Here is a 20011-nt window from a genome sequence, read left to right as displayed (position 1 = left end):
AACTAAAAAAAACGAAAATTTTGAGCAATAAAATTTGATGAAACTGCATTTTTTTTTAATCTCTGGTCTGGTGACTACATTTTCTTTCCGGTCAAATCTAGATTGAATCTAACAAATAAAAAAATTGAAAATAATTAAATGGTATTTCATTTCTTTCTTACATGTCTGTTGAAATGTTTTGTTATAAAGCAGACATTTTTTTTCTAGGTTGATTAATTTCATCAGTTGAACATGTTTTTTTCTCCTTACTAATTCTGATACAATTGCTAAACACAATGGTTTAACTGCTTTTGCTTGTATTCAAGTTCTTTTTTTTTTTATTTCTTCATTTAATCGCAGACAGTAATTCTTATAGCAATACATTATTTCTAAAGATATTATATATTAAGGATTATAAACAAAGTAATTTGTTAAATACAGTTTGAAAGAAAATTCATGCATCCAACTTGACAGATGAAGGACTGATTTATTGTTTTTCAACTGCATAGTGATTGTTTTTACTTTCTGTTGCGAAACTTGAAATTAATTTAACAAACAAACGTTTCTTTCTGCATTCTTTTTCTTTGTATTTTGGAAACATGTGGTCATTCACCAGTTTTACATTTTTCTTAACACAGTTCGTTACATTATTGTTGTATTCCACAAAATCTTCACAGCTACATCAGTTGGACAGTAGCAGGCAGGCAGGCAAGGTAATGCTGCATCATATGATCTTCCTCCTCGCATTCACAGATGGTGGAATCAGTTTTGTAGCACTCATCTAGTCATAGCAACTTTTGATCATCCCATTCCTCTTATCGTGCTGTTGAGTGTTTTCCACTGTAGCCAGGGTGCTTCAAAACCGGGAGGGAAAGCCGCAGAAGGGGAGATTCCTATGCCAATAGGAAGGAGAGGCATTCTCTTCTCGTCTGATTCAGTAGTAATGTGACCTCTTCTAGAGATGTTATTTGCAATAATCATATTTTGTTCTTGTTAACTTCTTACATCAAGTGGCTTCATGCCTTGATTGGAACGATTTTTATATATAATAAAGTAAGATTAGCTTTAAAACACCAAAAATGCATGCTAGAATTATCTACAAGTTAAGTGTTTTCTATTTGAATCAGAGTACTTCTGAACTGAGAGAGAAGGTCTTAGAAAAAAGATGCTCATGTTGGTAAGAGACGGCATTCTACAGCTGTCTGGTCTACAGCTTAAGTATAGCCTCTTGAGATGTTAGGGGTTTGACTTGGCCATAAAAGCTTCTCTATCTGTACCTGAAACATTAAAACTTATTTTTGTCAGATTTTCATTAATTTTAACAGATTCTACTTAATAATGATTAGATGCACAGAGATTCCAGTGACCAACTCATTCTATTAATTTTTTACTTTATCGTTATATTAAATGTGAGTTAATGTTTATTTACCCAATTTTTCCCCTATACTTTAATAACACAAAATACATACTAAAATATATTTTAGTTCTAAAATAAGGTTACATTTGAAAGAAAATTTTATCATTAACATGTTACCTAGCTCCCTCTCTTTGTTATGTATTTCTCTCGCCTGTTCTCTATGTTGAGTCAACCACTCTCTAACGTTTCTTACTATTTCTCCAGACATTTAAAAAGCGACTCTGTTTCTTCATGTAACTATATCTGTCATATATCTGGTTATCTTCCATTTTGTCGATATTTTCATGGCAAATGTTCGGCTGAGCTCCAATCTATGGTCCCTCGCCTCGCCAAACTTTCACAAAAAACACCGGTCATTAATTTCCCCCACTCTTTATCTGTGCCTAAACCTAAACGTAGATTCCATGAGCAAAGCTTCTTTCTCAGAACTGCACGCCTGTGGAACTGTCTTCCCTTTTCCTGCTTTCCAGCTGACTACAATATGGTTGTCTTCAAATCCAACGTAAACAAGTTTTTGATGAGCCGTTCCATATAAGTTAACAAATTTACCGAATCTCCATTACTAACGATTACTATATTGTCCAATTTCTACTGTACATCCTTATCCTTAAGTGGCCACTTGGCCTTGATAAGTAGTGATGCCTATGAAAAAAAAAAAAAGACACTGACTGACACATGCATAGACTTGGAGTCTATACTCATAACACCCTCCCCACATGACTACGGAATCAAAACTAGAATCAGATGACAAGACTTTCATGTGCGTTAGACTAATTTTACAACATAACGTTAACTACTTATATTTTCTTTATCGCGCTCCCTCGACCCAAGATTTTACTCTAATCAATCATATCTCTGACAGCATAGATGTCTTCCTAGATGCTAGCACCCAAATACATGTATTTGGCAACTTTAATGTCCACCACAGTAATTGGCTTGGCTTCTCTAACTACACTAACACAGCTGGTAGCATCACACACAATTTTTTCATATCCCATTCCTTGACATGGACAGTAAGGTTCTTGGTCCGTCTCCCAGATTGTCAGGACCAGCAAGCCTCACTTCTGGACCTATTTCTGACCAGTTCCTGAGGATTGTGTAATAAATGCCCATTGCTCACTCGGGAATACTGATCATGCTGTAATAATGATAGACATCACCCTAAACTCTCGACTCCAAACTCCACTGCTCCAAACGACAAGGTACTACAATAAAGCTAGCTGGGATGCCATCAGGGATCACATCAGAGATGCTCCATGGGAAATATCTTTTCTCTTCCTGCTGAGTGGTTCAATATGTCAATTGAAGCACATGTTCCCACATGTAAGTTCTATAGCAAACCCCACTCTACTCAATGGTTTACTTCTACTTGTGCAGCTGCCATTGCTCAAATCAGCATGCATACCACAGAAATAAATCCAGTAGAAATAAACTAAAGTATACAGAAGCTAGAAGAAATTGTATGAAGAAAATAGCCACAACGAAGACAGAATATACGGAAACCACTAGAAAATGCATTGAAGTTCAGAAATGAGGAACTTGTGACTTCTGAAAAATCTATAACAGTGTAGTAAATACTGTGCAATCAACAATTTGCCCACTATCCAACAATCATGAAGTTGTTTGCATGGCAAACCAAAAGGCTAATCTGCTTGCCCGTCGGTTTGCATCCAACTCTACTTTGGACCCAGCAAACCACTCTCTTCAAGATTTTCCTCTGCAGACAAAAATCACACTAGACGATCTGAAAATCACCCTTTCTAAAGTACATGATATAAATACTGAGCAAAATCAAAAGCATGTTGCCCTGATTTCATTCCTGATTAAATTAATACTATTAAGTACCATTAAAAACATGCTCTGCTGAGATTGCTCCAGTTCTCTCCAAACTTTTCAACAAATGCCTGAACGAATCTTGCTTCCTTGACTGCTGGAAAATTGCTCCTGTGGTACCAGTTGACAAGAATTCTGGTGAAAGAACTGGCCCATTAAATTATCGGGCCATTAGCCTCCTCTCTCTTTTCACCAAAATATTTGGGTCCATCATTAATCAAGCTCTAGTCCACCACCCCACAGCTGCTAAACTTTTGTCCAACCAACAGTATGGATTTAGGCAAGCCTGTTCTACTGAAGATATCCTAACTGTAATCTCTGAATGTATATACCATGCACTGGATAAAGAAGGGGAAGCTAGAGCAGTAGCTCTGGATATATCTAAGGTCTTTGACATGGTATGGCATGATAGTCTTCTCATGAAAACCAAATCCTATGGTATTACTGGACAAATATTTCACATAATTAAACAAACCCTTCTTAAATTAGAGAAGAATCCAGGTTGTCCTCGATGGTCACATGTTAAAACAATATGATATAAATGCAGGTGAACCTCGGAGATCGATCCTGAGACTTATTTCTGATATTCATAAATGACCTCCCGGATAAAATTGTCTCTGAGATGGGCATATTTACTGATGACACCACACTGTTATAACAGACAAAGGGAAAACGAATGAACATGTATCCAAGGCAATAGCAGAAACATTAGAGGAAGATCTTCATTCTGTAGTGGAATGGCGACAAAAATGGATTGTCACATTCAATGCTGCCAAGACTAAACTTCTTTCCTTTAATAACTACAAGAAACCTACTCAACCACTAATAGCCATGGTTAATGATACATTATCTGAAAGTACTTTGTTCAAACTCCTCGGCTTAACATTCACGGGGAACATGAGTTGGAACAGATACATTGAGGGCATTGCCAAGGCTGCTGCAAAAAAGGTGGGTTCTCTCTACTGTGCTAGAAAGTTACTTATGCCTGAGAGTATCTCTAAGGCAACCATTCGCCCATGTATGGAGTATTGTTGCCACATTTTTGCCGGTGAATCTGCTACTAGTCTCTCCCTCTTAGAGTTCAAAAGACAGTCACCAACCTAATAGGCCCTGCACTATCAGCTTGGCTTCAGCCTCTGTCTCATCGATGAAATGGTGCATCCCTCTGCCTGTTCTACAAATATTTTAATGGTGGATGCTCTGATGAACTACAAGCCCCTTTTGCTCCATCGACAGAAATACAGCTGACAAACCTGACAAGCAGCAAAATCCCACCCCTACACGATAGAAATCCCTAAATGTAAGAAAGCCTTCTACTCTAATAGATTTTTCTTAGGACTGCTAGACTTTGGAATTCCATTCTGGGTTCCTGTTTACCTCACTGTACTGACATGCAAAAGTTCAAGTGTAATGTAAAGATAGCTTGCTGCTCGACTCCCTACATAGTACTCCTACAAATTATGTCCCAGATATTAGCCCCCTACTTCAAAGTGGCACTGTGCCTTGTTTGGGGTGAAAATGTAAAAAAAGAAAAAAAAAAAACAAACAAAAACACTCCAAAAACTATATGCCTGTCTGTATACACCACGGACATATATGTAAATTAGATGGCACAATAATAATCTTTATTTCTATATGTCATTGGGTGTATATAAAAATGAAAATGTTTTCTACAATAGTATGAATTTCTTTACATGATGACTTGTAGTAGTTATAGAATTATGTATTTAAATATCTTTACATAATAACTTGTAATAGTTCTAGAATTATATATTTAAATTACTCGTAATAATAACTTGTAATAGTTATAGAATTATGTATTTAAATAATTAAGAGAAATAGAAAATGAAAAAATCGGGGTATGAAATGTACTTGCCTGTTAGGTGAAAGTATTAAATGTGTTCATTTAAACTGAAAACGGTTATCGAAAACATTATGAAGCAACCAGAATTAAATAACTGAAATATCAGAATTATGGAATTTGACAGTGTGTTGAAATCTTTTCCCTTATGCAAATTATTGACCTGGTGTTAAATGGTTGCTGCCTCTAATATGGAAGACGATTTTGGCGGAGGCAATAATCTTGCAATAAATGTAATCATTTTTTGTAATAAGTAAACATGTAAATATATTACCATGAAAAATGGTGAAGGTGTTGAATGGGAAAGATGGGCTTCGGAAGTGTTCGGCCATTTGTCTATAATTACTGAATTTAGAAGTGAGAAAGGAAGATCATTTTATTATATGCATATATAATAATAATAATAATAAATAATAATATATAGAAGTAAAGACTTACTATGCCAATTCATTCAGTTAATCATAAATTACGACGAATTAGAATAATTAAAATATATTTTCTTTTAAAACATAACTCAGTCGCAGAACTAAAGTATATTTTAACATGTCTTTTGTATTATTGAAGTATATGGGTAAAAAGTTTTAGAGAAACAAACGTTGACTAATTCTTATTTCGTATAATATTTGGATATAGTTTTTACCACTAATCTAAATAGATTCCTGTTTTTTAATTATTCTATTAATAAAATTATTTTTACATTATGTATTATATTACAAGATGTGAGTTAATCAGCGTTTGTTTACCTAAACGTTTTTTTTATATTATATATAACGCAGAATGTATTCAGTGTAAATAATAAATGTATTGAGAGAAACAGAACTAGTAAGGAGACATTTTCTTTTTCTTTCTTGCAGTCAATAGAATTATTAACTAGTACATTTTACTATGCCGATACCTCATTAATTCTAATCTTGGTCTCATTGATCATTTGTCTTCTTAAAGTCATTGCTGTCTGATTCCAAGAAAATTATCAACCAATCTGTAACACTTCAACAGAGAACGATTCGGTTTAGAATTTTTTGTGTTTTTGCGTTTATTCGTGTTTGTGTATTTCCTGCTCCAACAGCATTTGTTTATCCGATTCCAAGTGTCAAGAACAGGATAGAACCGATGTCAACAGTGAAAAATTGCAGTTGATTTTTTTTTTTTTTATTTAAAAAAAAAAAAATATATATGCATCCAATAATAACCAAGAAATAGATTTTTTTTCGTGGGGGTGAGGGGGGGGGAAGGAAACAAAAAATATATTGGTTCTGTTCACTGGTTTCTGAGGAAAAATGTTTTTGTAGCAAAATTATTTCATACGAATTTTCAGTATTCAATTTACTTATTTCATAAGTTATATTTGTAAAGAAAACTATGCCCTGAGTGGATTATGCATTCATGATTTGCATATTTTTAATATAGATAAATATCTATCCGTTCTGTCACACGAAAGTTAGGAAGTAAAAAACGTCCCTTTTTCTAGCATTTGAACAAAACCATTTCAAGTGGTGAGAAAAAGCTAATAGCAAGTCAGACAACTCTCATTGCCTTGTATAAAATCATTAAATTACTGATGTAATTTAATGATTTTATATGAATACTAGAAGATGTAGCCGGCGTTCCCCAGTATTAAACGTAATATTAAATTCCTTTAATAAAAAAATGAAGTAAAAAAAATGAAGTAAAAAAAACGGAAAGAAAACGAGACAGATGCATGTGAATATTGTTTTTCTAAACAGTTCACTTCTCGTAAGTAAAAAAAGTACTCGAGCTGAGATCGAAACCAAAACCTAAAGAAAATAAGTAAATTACGATAACCATTAGACCAGCCTATCGCGATCATTAAAAAGTGTTTTACAACCTCATGAAATAGTTGACAAACAGATAAAAATCTGATGAGCCCCCACGTACCAATTTTTTAATTTTGACCCCTTGACACCCTATTTTCCGGATGAAACCCGATTAAAAAGTTTTCCACATGTGTGAATACTCTATACACCAAATTTCAAATCTGTAGATAAAACATTCGTTGAATATATAGGTTGAAAAATTGACTAAAAACATTAATTCCTTCACCCTAAATTCGGCCATTTTGTATAACGAGCGGTCGATTTTTTCCCCCAACATTTTAGCAAGTCAACGTCACCGTTGGGTTTTACATCGGTTAATTTCAACGCTTTTGACTTCCGGTCACATCATGGAGACATCGACTAAGACGTCAGATTTTCTTTCACTTTCTTTTCCGCCTTCGCAAAACTGGTCCGAGCCTGCCTGCCTATTACCACTTTTTTTTTTTTTACATCTACAAACACCCGGGCAACGCCGGGCACCCAAGCTAGTTTAATAGAAAGAAATTAATCTTTCATCATGATAATATTCGTCCTCACATAGCACTAGTCACTAAGGATCTTATGGGAAAATTTGGTTGAGAAATCTTCCTCCATCCTGCATATTCTCAGGATCTAGCTCCCTCAGATCGTAACTTATTTTGAGGATCACAAAACAATTTAGATGGTCAAGTTAACACCACAATAGGATATTGAACACAAGTTAGATTCATATATTACATAAAAACCTAAACGATTTCACTAGCGAAACATTCTTCAGCTCATTGACAGATGGAATGAAGTTATAAAATGGAAACAGCACTAACCCTAAGGGAGGAAGGTCCATGAGAGTATGAATTCACAACCAGCCCCTAGTCGCATGTAAATCCTCATTAGGGGAGATGACAACCTTAGGTTTTTGCAACTCTTGCAGGAAGACGTCAACGCCCTCCTACATTCAACACTTGGATTTCCCAAATCAGTCACCCATTTGGCACTGACCAGGCTCAAAGTTGCTGAACTTCCGAGATCTAACGAGAACCAGTGTGTCAACGTGATTATAGAAAGCAGAGGTCGTTATTGTTATGAATAAAGATTTTCAAGAACAATTTTTTATTTTCAAGATGAAATTTTTAATTAGTAAAAACTTTTGCACAATTTAATATAAAAATCAGTTTTTGCTTTGCATGTTCCAATTACAAACAAATATTGAAATTTCAATTCTCCACAACGAATAATGAAAAAAAAAAAAGAAATGATATTAAAATTTAAATATGCGAAAGTAAATGTTTAATTCATAAGCTTACAATCTTGATAGAAACTACCCATGTAAATTCTACGGAATGAGAAATATTTTTAATCAAATAAGCTGGTATTTTTCTGGATAGTGCAAAAAATTAGTTTTTTTGACAGAAAAACCCATAACATGTAGCAAATATAAGTTTATTATCATTTTTATGAAAATAGTGTTCATTGTATTTTAAATATAGAACCGACCTAAATGAGACAAATTAATAAGAATTAATACTTAATATCAGAAAGTAATATTGTGCTATATAGTTAAATACAAATCATAAAATCACATTTAAGAAACAATCTTTAATTTACTCTTTCAGTCCAGCAGCACCTCTTGGCCGACAATTTTCTTTTTTCCCTATTTCTTTCCCTTTTTTCTTTTATATACCGTTTCACTAACTTTTTTCTTCAGTGTAGAACTACTGCATGTCAAAACTACGAGTTCCTTTCTCACACTATTACAACAATGATCATATATGATTACGATATTCGAAAACCGAGGTTACGACAAAGGGAGGTAACTCGTCCAGAGTTGCCAGATTAGCCTTTTTAAAGGAAAATTTTACGAATTTGGTCTGTTTTTGACGTACAAACTAAGAAAGGAACAAGCGGAATATTATCATTTAATAGATCATTTGTTTTTGTTTTTCTCTGACCCAGCCAAATTGATATCTTTTTGTTTCCTTTTTCTTTTTTTTAGGTAAGTCCTGAAGTTTTGAAGGTACGTTGCTTAAATGGATTACGTAACCTCTCAAAATGTTTTGTTTTGGAGATCCTGCCTGGTGAAGGTAAGGAGGTTTTAGCCGCTCTCTCTCTACTCTTCAGAGGAAAACTCTGAACACTCCCTTTGAAATTTTATGGCAAAAAAAAAAAAAAAAAAATCTATCGTATAGCTTTCAGTGTTACCCTTGAAATATAGTTGTTTTTTTTTGTTGTTGTTTTTTTGTGAGTGTTTTACTCCTCCTTTGTCAACCTTCCTCTGTGGATGCATGCCTTTGTATTTGTTTAAGATGCGAGAGTAATTCCGTCTGGTGTCTATACATTAACTACATTTAACTCTTCTAATGAGCGAGATAATTTCTTTTCTTCCCCGGGTCCGAGATTTGGAAGTTTAGCCATGTTTGACATAAGAGATTGAAGCAAATTTTTACAGTTGGATGCCCTTCCTTATACCACTCCCTTTAAGAGATTGGTACTTTGTCAAGACACCATCTCGTTATAGTTCTCTGCTAACTGAAGCAATGTACTTGTTCGTAATCGAAAAGATGGTCATCTGCATAATCACGCTATTCTCTGAGCCGCTACCACACTGTCAGTGAAGGCCACAGCGACTTCTGCTACCCAAAAAGAGTAGTCAATCTAATAAGTACTATACTGTCAACTAAACTCCAACCATTGTCTCATCGACGAAATGTTGCATTTCTGTACCTATTTTACAATGAATATTAATTTCTGATTTCAATTTCAGTGACAATAAGCATTCTGGTTTACTTCTAACATACTTAAGATAGAGTTGTGGGAAAATCAAAGATAAAGAAATAAAAAAAAAATTCAAAATTACAGTAAGTGAATTGGACAAACAAGTCACATGACCTTGCTTTCAACTATGTACTCCAAAACAAATCACATGACCAATCACGAAGTAAAAAAAAAAAAAAAAACTGAGTAATCGAGTTTTTATTAACTAATAGAAATTTAGTGACAAGCATACCAGCTTTGGTATGCTTTACCAAGAGTATAAAAGAATCAAGAAAGGTTACTCTCGAGTTTGAAAAGAATTAAGTTTTCATTTGAACCACCCCGGTTTCATTAAGATTGTCTACCAAGCACTCCAGCAGCCATTTTTCAAGAGCAGATAAGAAATTATATTTTTCCATCTCACACAATCTATTACATAAACCCCCCTTTCTCGTACACACTCTACCAAAAATCATTTGTTCTAATTAACTAATAAAATAAGGAAAAACAAAATGAAATCGAAAATAAAACACAAGAGAAAAATTATATAATTATATAAATTTAAAGTATTTATATTTCAATTTTATTAATGCACATTATTATAAGTTCACAAAGTAAATAAAATACTTTTCATTCAATATAGTATTAATTTTATTCTTATTAAAACCGGAAAGCTTTTATATTTCTACTAGTGGGAGTGTGGGAGGTTGCCCGCGCATAAAATGCGCTTTAATATATTTTAATTCATCCAGATTTCACAGACATTATTATAGTTGTGGTTTCAAAAGTAAAAAAAAAAAAAAAAGGATTTAGGTGCCATCAGCTAGAATCGAAACTAAAACTGTAGCATTCAAAGCTGGTGACGTTGCCACTATACCAACATATATCCATCTTGTAAAAATAAACGAACGCCATTTTACATGAATAATGTAAAAGTAATATATAAAAGCGACATTATTTACCATTATCTATAATAATAATAATAATAATAATAAACTAAAGAAAGCCTTATATACAGAACATAGTATTTTATTTATCTCCTTGTGAGAAGGTTAAACACGAGCGTCTTTTTCTTATGGAAATTCGTCTAGACAAGGCATGAAGTCACCTGATGTAAGGAGTTCAGTAATTTACAAAACTACTTCAAGGTTAAAAGCTAGCCAACAATAAATGTTAACTGGATAGATTTCGACTCAGAAAACAGCAATTCTTTCTCCTTTGTCAGAAACATCGCTCATGAAATGTGAGGAGTAAAGAACAAAATAAGGGAAACTAGGCTGCCGAAAGTAAACCAAAGTATTCTCTATAAATGTGTGAGCTTAATGAAAGTATCTCTGCAACGAACTGGATTCGAACTTTGCACACCCACGTTTTCAGTCCGTGTCGTTAACCACTTAGCCACTGTCAGATTATATATGTTTATCATTATTTTTTTTTTTTTTAACACAATAGTTCTGGATTTTTTTTTCACCTGAATATATTTTGTTCGGAGGTATTAAAAGTGTTTTTTTTTTTTTATTGTATTTGTTTTAATTTGTGACTGAGTAAAATTATGTTTGCAAATTATTTTTTTATTTATTTATTTTTCCTGACGTAATAATCAGTTTAGTTGGATTTAGTTTCGGGATTTTTTTTTTTTTTTTTTTTTTTTACACAGTGATCACCACTTATCAAGGCCCGGAAGCCACTCAGGGATAAGGGTTATTGCAAGTACATTACGTTGGTGTGGAGATTTGATGAAGTGTTTACTTAAGGGGGCGCTTCATTAGGAATTTGTTAACATTGGACTTGAAGACATCCAAGTTGTAGTCCGGAGGGAAGCAGGCAGACGGAACAGAGTTCCACAGGCGTGCAGTTCTAAGAAAGAAGCTTTGTTCATGGAATCTGCGTTTTGATTTAGGCACAGATATAGAGTGGGGGAAATTTTTCACAGTGGATTCAGCTAGACGGGTGTTTTTCGTGAAAGATTGGCGAGGGGGGACCAAAGATTGGAGTTCAGACAAGCATCTGCCATGGAAATAACGATAAAACAAGGATAGGCTCGCAACGTCTCTTCTGTGGGAGAGAGGTTGCAGGGTAGAGAAAAGGGCATCCCCCACTAAGCCACAAAGTCTATTTTGTACTCTGTCAAGGCATGATAGGCTGTTTTTGGCCGCTCCTGCCCAGATATGGCAACAGTATTCCATCCTTGGACGTACTTGGCTTTTATATAGATAGAGAATTGCATCAGTAGTGAGATATCTTCTCGAGCGGTAGAAGGATCCCACCATCTTTCCAGCAACCTTGGCAACAGACTTGATGTACATGTTCCATTTCAGATCAGGAGTAAAGGTCAAACCCAGAAGCTTGTCAAAACACTGGGCCTCACCCAGACGAGAGCCATCTATCACAATTGATGCCAGCTGGGGATCAGAGCGTTGATGATGTAAGGATAGGAGTTTGGTTTTGGATGGGTTAAAGGTAACCAGCCACATCTTCCCCCACTGAACTACGCACTTGAGATCAGAGGAGAGAGAATTAGAGAGAACTTTGTCATTTACAGCCTTTGATGTGTTGCTGTAGATGGTCGTGTCATCAGCATAGATGTCAACGAATGATTTAAGTATGTGTTTAGGGAGGTCATTGATGTAGATCAGGAAGAGAGTTGGGCCCAGGATTGACCCCTGAGGGACTCCAGCATTTATATTGCAGGCCTCCGATTTTTGTCCATCTACCACTACTCTTATGAGCCTATCGGAGAGAAATGATTTAATGATTGAGAAAACATTTCCAGTTATACCGTAGCTGGAAATCTTGTGATGTACATTAATTTTATTGAGACAATAATCTTTTGGTTGTATTTTTCTTTTTAGGCGTTTCAAAATATTCAATTTTAGTGTGTGGATTCGCCTCATCTGATTGAGATGCATAAGATTATTCAGAAACGAGTACTCTCTTTGTACTCCTTATTTGTTTTACTCAAATAAAACTGAAACTACTCACCAGAATGAAAAGTAGGTGTTTATTTAGAATAAAACCGATTTTAAACAACTAACCCCCACAAAATATCTTTATGATGTACGTACTCGTCATAGAACGAAGACGCAATATTTCAAAATTAATGTAAATTGATCAAGTACTTTTTGGTCCTTCCCGACAAAGGAAGGATTGCACCTAGTAATTCGTTTTTATTCGTCCGTTTGTACTTTTCTCAATAGCCACGCCTTGGATTTTTAAAAAGATTTTGCACAAACATGGTGAAAGTAAATTTTTCACTCTTTTTTATATAATAAATAATTTTTTTTACGATTTTCAGCGATTTTAATAGGAAATCGTAACCATTACAAGGCTAATTTTAATCTCGATAATTTAAATTGAGATGCCTCTTTATATTTATAAACCATGGCGGATCAAAACAATCCATCGCTTCGTTATAAAATTTGATTTTCTTATTTAAAAAAAACTACTTGATCAATTTACGTGATTTTTAGAATATGATATCTTCATTCTGTTGCAGGTACGTACATAGGTTTTTTTTTAAATACTTTTCTGTATTTTTCTTTTTAACATAGGTTGAATTCTAAACAAGTACGGAAAAGTGATACCAAGTATAAAACAAATTTTGGCTATTGAAAAAAAAAAATTACTTCAAATTTGCCCCACCACACCCCGGCCAGACTAAGTAAATTAAGCTTATAATAGCTCCAGTCTGTCTGGTGTAAGATTGATATTAATTGCTGACCACTCTCGCTATCGATTTTAGTGGCCAACGCAATGAATGATTGAAACTTGTCCAAACAAATTTTAAAATACAAAAAAAAAAAAAAAAGTATCGTGTTTACTAATCTATTTTCCTTATTATCAAAAAATAATGAGATTGTCAGTGAAAAATTAGGGGTTGAATGATGGAATAGTAAAAAGACATACTGATCGACGTTTCTTTTTGTTTTGTGTTTTACTGAAATGTTTGCAAACGATATAGTCATTTTAAAGTGCATTAGTTTCGACTTGTAGCGAGGCCCTCATTAGGATTTTTTTTTTTTTTTTGACGATGCATTTTTTTTTTCCTTTACTAAAAAAGAATGTATTGTCTAAAAGGGGAAAGTTCCTGATGAGGATTTTGTTGTAAGTTGAAAATTAGAAACTTTAAATAAATGAAAGCTTATTTAAAAAAAAATATTTTTTAAATATCGCATGTATCTGATCTTCTAACCGTCATGTTTTGAATTTCATTTTCTTCATGTTTCTAAAAAGTGGATTTCTATTAATTTTTTTACTAAAAAAAAAAAATCTTTTCTCACTCAATTCTTTTCTCTTTTGAAAATGAGTATTTCCCCATTAATTATTATTATTATTATACTCACTTGGAGTTCTCAGGCAAGTCATCACCAGAGATTACTCATTGACAATAACCGTTGGTGTTCCGTGGAGTCTGGATGAGAACAGGTCTCCTCAGATTTCCAGTACTCTCCACCTCTTTCAATAATCTTTGTAAATTTTGTTTGCATTATCGCAACAGTCGCCTATCCTTGATTTCTCGCTAATAACGACCATTGGTCTTCACTAGGTTTTGGGTGGTAATTAGCTCCTCAAAGGTACGAGGTGCCTTCAATAAGTTTTCAGACTTTTTTTTCATATGGATACTTTTATTGATAGTACACACATGAAACTCAAGTATCCTTCAAAGTAATCTCCTCCGGCTACAATGCAATTGTAGCATGCCACCAACTTCTGGAAGGCCCTGTGGAAGTTCTCTTGTGTGAGCATATCAATGATCCTTGTCACAGCCTCTTTCATATTATCTTATAACGAGAGCCTTTCCTTAAGCTTAGGGAATAATCAAAATCCTCTGTGCACCCTTCTCGTGGAGGTTTGGTGTGTGCAGTCCCTCCTCGGTCTTTCTATCCACCTTGACCAAATTATTTTTATCCACTCAGTAAGGGTGTTCACACAGACGATCACCAGCAATCACTCGGTGGCAATATTTTTTTAAAATTTTTTTATTCAATTTTCCCCCCAAACAAGGCACAGTGCCACTTTGAAGCAGGGGATCTACTATCAGGGACTTAATAAGCAGGGTCATTATGAAGGGAGGTGAGTAGAAAGATGTTTGTTAACATTACACTTGAACTTCTGCATATCAGTGCAGTTGGGAAAGCAGAATCCCGGAAGGGAGTTCCAAAGACCCGCAGTTCTGGGGAAGAAACTATTGGAGTAAAAGGCTTTCTTGCACCTAGGGATCTTGGGGAGTCTTCATAACAATTTTTTCCAGATTTCCGGTATTCTCTCTCTCATTTGATAATCTTTGTAAATGACCGTATTATCACAATAGTAGCTTACCCTTGATTTCTTGGTGCCAACGACCATTGGTCATCACTGGGATTTGGATGGAAGTTTGGTTAGTGCTTGTCTTCCTCAATTTTTTTTCCTCCTCACCCCTATTATTATTAAGAACACAGACATGCATTTTTTTGTAGGAGACGGACTACAATGATCTTTTCATCATGGCCATGAGGTCACGTGACCGAAAGTGCAATACTGATTAAAAATTTCTCAACACACAGGAAAAAAATAAAACACCTTGCGTATGGATAATCTTTAACTATGTGCAAAAAATAAAAAAATGTAAAACACAAATAAACACAATTAGATATAGCAATAGAATTCAGAATTGAAAAGAATGTACACTGCTATAGATGAAAAAGGGAAAACTTGAAACAGCAGCAGACATAGAACTGTCCAATCAAAAGATGATGAGAGCACTTGCTAAATTTAATAACTACAAATATATGGACATTGTGGATGCGGATATATCAAATCATGAAGCATTAAGGAGATCATTAAAAAGAGAATAAAGCAAATAATGATAAATAATAATAAAAAAAAACATTAAAACAATAGTTCAGAACAAGGAAACTCTTACATTATACAGTTAAAAAAACAAATAAAAACTAATAAAATGAATAAATATCTTATCAATATCCCTAGTAAGATACTCTTCTTAAACTCAACAAAAGAAGGTCACAGTAAATGGAACTAAAACACCTATCATCATCATATCACATGGATCAGAAGATTCCATTGTTGGCATTGATTTTCCCTGATATTTTTGGAGTCAGATTTATATCTAGAAAGATATGAGGTACTTAGGGGAGCGGCCACTTAAAGGTTGCCGACATCCTAAGTGAAAGTAATTTTTATTAAACGAACTGTATTTGAACTTAAAACACCCAGGTCGTTAGTGTGTCGTTAACCATAGAGCCACCATCACCTCCCAACTAAAACACAAATGAACAAGTACAATGCACTGCATATATTAGATGATATCGACCGACTGTGTAAGAAGGAAGAAGGTTGATACGATTTGAAAACTCCCAACATGGTCGCTTTTAAGTCCAATGTAAACAAATTCTTGTTGAGCAGTCCTTTTAAATTTTCAAATTTTAGCAATTTCAATCATCGTTACCAATATCACCATCCATCTGACAGACTCATTAATCGTTATTCTAACCTAGCCTTTAGGCCTTTTAAGTGAAGACTTATAAAAAATAACTCTCCATATTACTCGAAACTTCTATGAACATTTTTTGTCTCTGATATTACCTATTTGTGGAACACAATACGATGGGGCTGCTTCCCAGATAACTACAACCTAGTCGGTTTCAATTCTTGTTGAGCCATCCTCTTAAATAATCAACTTCTGCCCAATTTTCAATCATTGTTATCAATCATCACGGTGTTGTCTCCAAATCCACCTGACACTCGTTAACCTAATCTAATTGTTAGAATAATTCCAAGGATTTACCAAGTGAAAATACTTCCTGAAGATCTGAATGGCCAAAAGTTGTATATGAGCCAACATTCTTAACATTACGAGTCTTTATGTCAACAAATAGCTCAACCGTTCTCGATCAGCTTTTGTCTTACTGACAATTAAATAGCCTTTTCTTAACCACATAGCATCGTGCCAATAAATATACAATTCCAACCCGTTCCTATTTTTTATTTATTTATGTTTTTAGACATTCTTTACAATAAAATCTTTTTTATAATAAGCTATCTATACCAACTCAACATCGCCTGGGATTGGACAAAATCATTTCAGCTTTTCATTAATATTTAAAAGAATACAATTTTTATATTATTTGGATTCTTCGGACTATTGTTCATTTTTAGTGTCATTTTAACGTTTCGGTTGATGTAAACTCCGACCTTCTTTAGGTGTGTATTGTTGAACACGGGGATATTTCTGTTGAATTCAGGGATTTGAACAGGACCCTTTATTTGCTTCACAGTTGCTGAGATTTGAACCTTCAATCTTCAAGAGATTATCAATCTTCAAGAGATTATCACTTTTACAATCGATTTTTCTAAGTACTCTAACCATTGAGCCATGGTCCTTGCGACCAAAACATTGTGAAAATGACACTCAAGATGAAAACAGTAGTTCGAATAATCCAAATAATATGAATGACCAATCCTCGTTTGAAAAATTCAGAAACGGAATACAACTTTAATTGTAAAATAGACAAACCGTATCATGTTCAATAAAAATTGAGTTACCTCCTTTGCTGATTTATATTTTTAGGTGATCATTTAAAAATGTTCGTGTATTATCAGTCATCTCAGCCAGATTAAATACTTTTTTTAAATAAATTGTAGCAAACCATGTTATGATATTGCCAATAACATGGTAGAACAAAAACAAAAGGGAATAGGTTAATCAGGCGAACACAGAAAATATAAACAAATAATTCATTTTCAAAATGACTAAACACTTTATTAATAAGAGTAATCAGAAAAGTTGAAGTAAAGTATATATTACGTTTCTGAATTTTTGAGATGAGGATTGGTTATATGCATTATTATTCATCGGACTACTGTTCTCATCTTGAATGTGATTTTCACAACGTTTCGGTTGATATAACCTCCGACCTTCTTCAGGTGTATTTTGTCGAACTCTGGAATGTTTCTGTCGAACTCGGGAATTTGGACAGAATTTTGAGCGGAACCCTTTATTTCACGGGGGTAGCGTGCTCTTGTTCTGTCAGCCATGACTGAAGAGAGATCCTAAGTAATTCGCAAATGTATATTTCGGTCGCCCACACTGAGGATTGAACCTTCAACCTTCAGGAGAATATCACTTTTTGCAATTGATTTTTCCTAGTACTCTAACCATTGTGCCGTGGATCCTTGCGGACAGTATGTATCCTTATACACCCTGTCTTTGACGTAAGATTACACTTTTGATGTTATTTGCTAGATCCTTGTCGTAAATACCCCCCCAACTAAATCAACAAGCAGCAAAATCCCACCTCTACACAATAGAGATTCCTAAATGCCGGAAAGCCTTCTACTCTAATACTTTCTTCCCCTGAACTGCTAGAATTTGGAATTCCCACTCGGTTTTCCGTTTCCCTGACTGTATTTATATGCAGAAGTTTAAATGTGGTGTAAACAGACATCTCATAATATCCCTGTTAATTTCGTCCCAAATAGTAGCCCCCACCACCACCACCACCTTACGTCCAAATGGCAACTGTGCTTTGTTTGGGGTGAAACAACGATGACAATAAAGATCCATCTGATTGTTTTCGGTTCTAAATAAACCGGAAAGCAGTGGGTTGTTTGGGAAGGTTTTTACTAAACGTCTTTTATCCCACTTCCAATGAATATACATATATTTATGACTAACATTTATAATTCCTTCATATCTTAGTATAGGATGGGTCCTAAGGTGATTGTGGTATTGTGGTGACTGTAATGATTCTAACCAAGTGGAGACTCGACAAATAGGTTACATTAGTAAAGGATCACCAACGACCTGCATTTTCCCCCCCCCCCACACTTGTGATGGCATTGTACCTGATTTATTTAAAACGTATGCTTTATATATATATATCGTTTTGGGGTAAATGTTTAACTACAACGGAACACCGACTAATAAAATTTGGTTGAATAAAGGTTTGTCGCTGATAATGAATCTAATATTCAAACCCATCGCAAATTTACTGTTTGCATGGTAATAATCCCTGAACCCTGGCACTATTTTTTGTTATCTCACCGTCTTCGTTTATGCTATTCTTACATGATGCGTTCGCGCGTGACCGTGCGTAGTAAAGTGACTTGTCACATCACGGAAGAATTTTTTAGCAGACATTTGAAAGTTTTCAAAAACAAAAAAATGTGGTTCATTTTTCTGTGTTACGTATTTTTTATGCTTTTTAATTGATCTAAAAAATTAAGTTTTCACGAGCGGTTTACAAAAACATTTTTATTTTTCGTTTTTTTTTTAAATTTTTTAAAATTTTTTAAGAGGGGGGTTATTCAGTTATAGAACTTGTACAACATTAACAGGTGCTTGTTTCTGCAGTTTATTTTGCCGTTTTCCGTAAGTAATGCGCAACACTATCCGTCCGCCCCTGCCCCTCCGCCGCCCCCCAATGTAAACAGAATTTTTGTGAAAAATTTAGCAGTTTTTCTGTATATGTGTATGTCGGCGCGTTACTTACGGTAAATGATAAACTAAACTGCAGAATCACCTGTTAAAATCCATACAAGTTCTCTCTCTCTCTCAAAAAAAAAAAAAAAAAAAAAAAAAAAAAAACGAGAAACAAAAATGTTTTTGCAAACCGCTCGAGAAAACTTACTGACATTATTTTTACTACTAAATGAGGTGAAAACTATTTTTTAAAATTTTATTTAAAGTATTTCATCTTTTTTTTTTTTACAAGGTGGTCACTACTTATTATTATTAATGAGATGAAAACTATTTTTTTATTTTAGGAAAATATTTCCTGTCATTTAAAATGTCCGCCATGTATCCATGCGCCTTGTGAAAGGTCACGTGACTACGCGCGTATGCACATTTCAATAAGAAAAGTTCACGTGTAGCGTTAACAAATACGGTAATATGGCATAAAATAGTGCGAGGTTTCAGGGGTTAATACCATGCAAACGGTAAATTTGCGACGGGTTTTAATATCAGATGCGTTGATTAACGACCCTGAAAACCTATTAAAAAATTATTGGTCGGTGTTCTGTTTTAGTTAAAGTAAACATTTACCCTTTTTTTGCAATAGATAATACAAATCGTAATATATTTTATGTCATTTTTCTTGTCAAAGAAATCTTTCTTGACTGCGGCATTTTAATTTTTGTTATATTCAGAGTGCATTTGGGGAAGGGAGCTAGATATCCTACATACAAAAAAAACAAAACAAAACAAAAAACTACCTTGTGCCTAACTTTGTCCTCATGGAGAGGCAAGTAAGTAGAGACGCGTATACTACACAGAAAAACGAAAACATTCAAGCCATAAAAATAATGACTCAACCTTTGACATTCCACCAAAGTTATTAAAAGCACGAACTTGGT

At 34.3% G+C, this 20011-nt stretch overlaps 1 protein-coding gene across 6 annotated transcripts in view; it reads left to right on the top strand.

The window, feature by feature from the left end:
• The window catches only part of LOC145279666 (uncharacterized), a 971079-nt gene that overhangs the window by 832612 nt on the left and 118456 nt on the right, over window positions 1-20011 (top strand). For all 6 annotated transcript variants that reach the window (XM_080130925.1, XM_080130922.1, XM_080130924.1 and 3 more), the window contains one exon: window positions 8898-8985. In XM_080130925.1, the coding sequence (XP_079987051.1) occupies window positions 8932-8985 (54 nt within the window). In that variant the 5' untranslated portion in view covers window positions 8898-8931. The remainder of the gene's footprint in view (window positions 1-8897; window positions 8986-20011) is intronic.

Source organism: Euprymna scolopes, chromosome 7 (genome assembly GCF_053919585.1).
Source record: "Euprymna scolopes isolate OS-2025 chromosome 7, ASM5391958v1, whole genome shotgun sequence".
Taxonomy (NCBI): Eukaryota; Metazoa; Mollusca; class Cephalopoda; order Sepiida; family Sepiolidae; genus Euprymna; species Euprymna scolopes.
The sequence above is the reverse complement of the archived record's forward strand: the minus strand, read 5'-3'. Positions and strand labels throughout refer to the sequence as shown.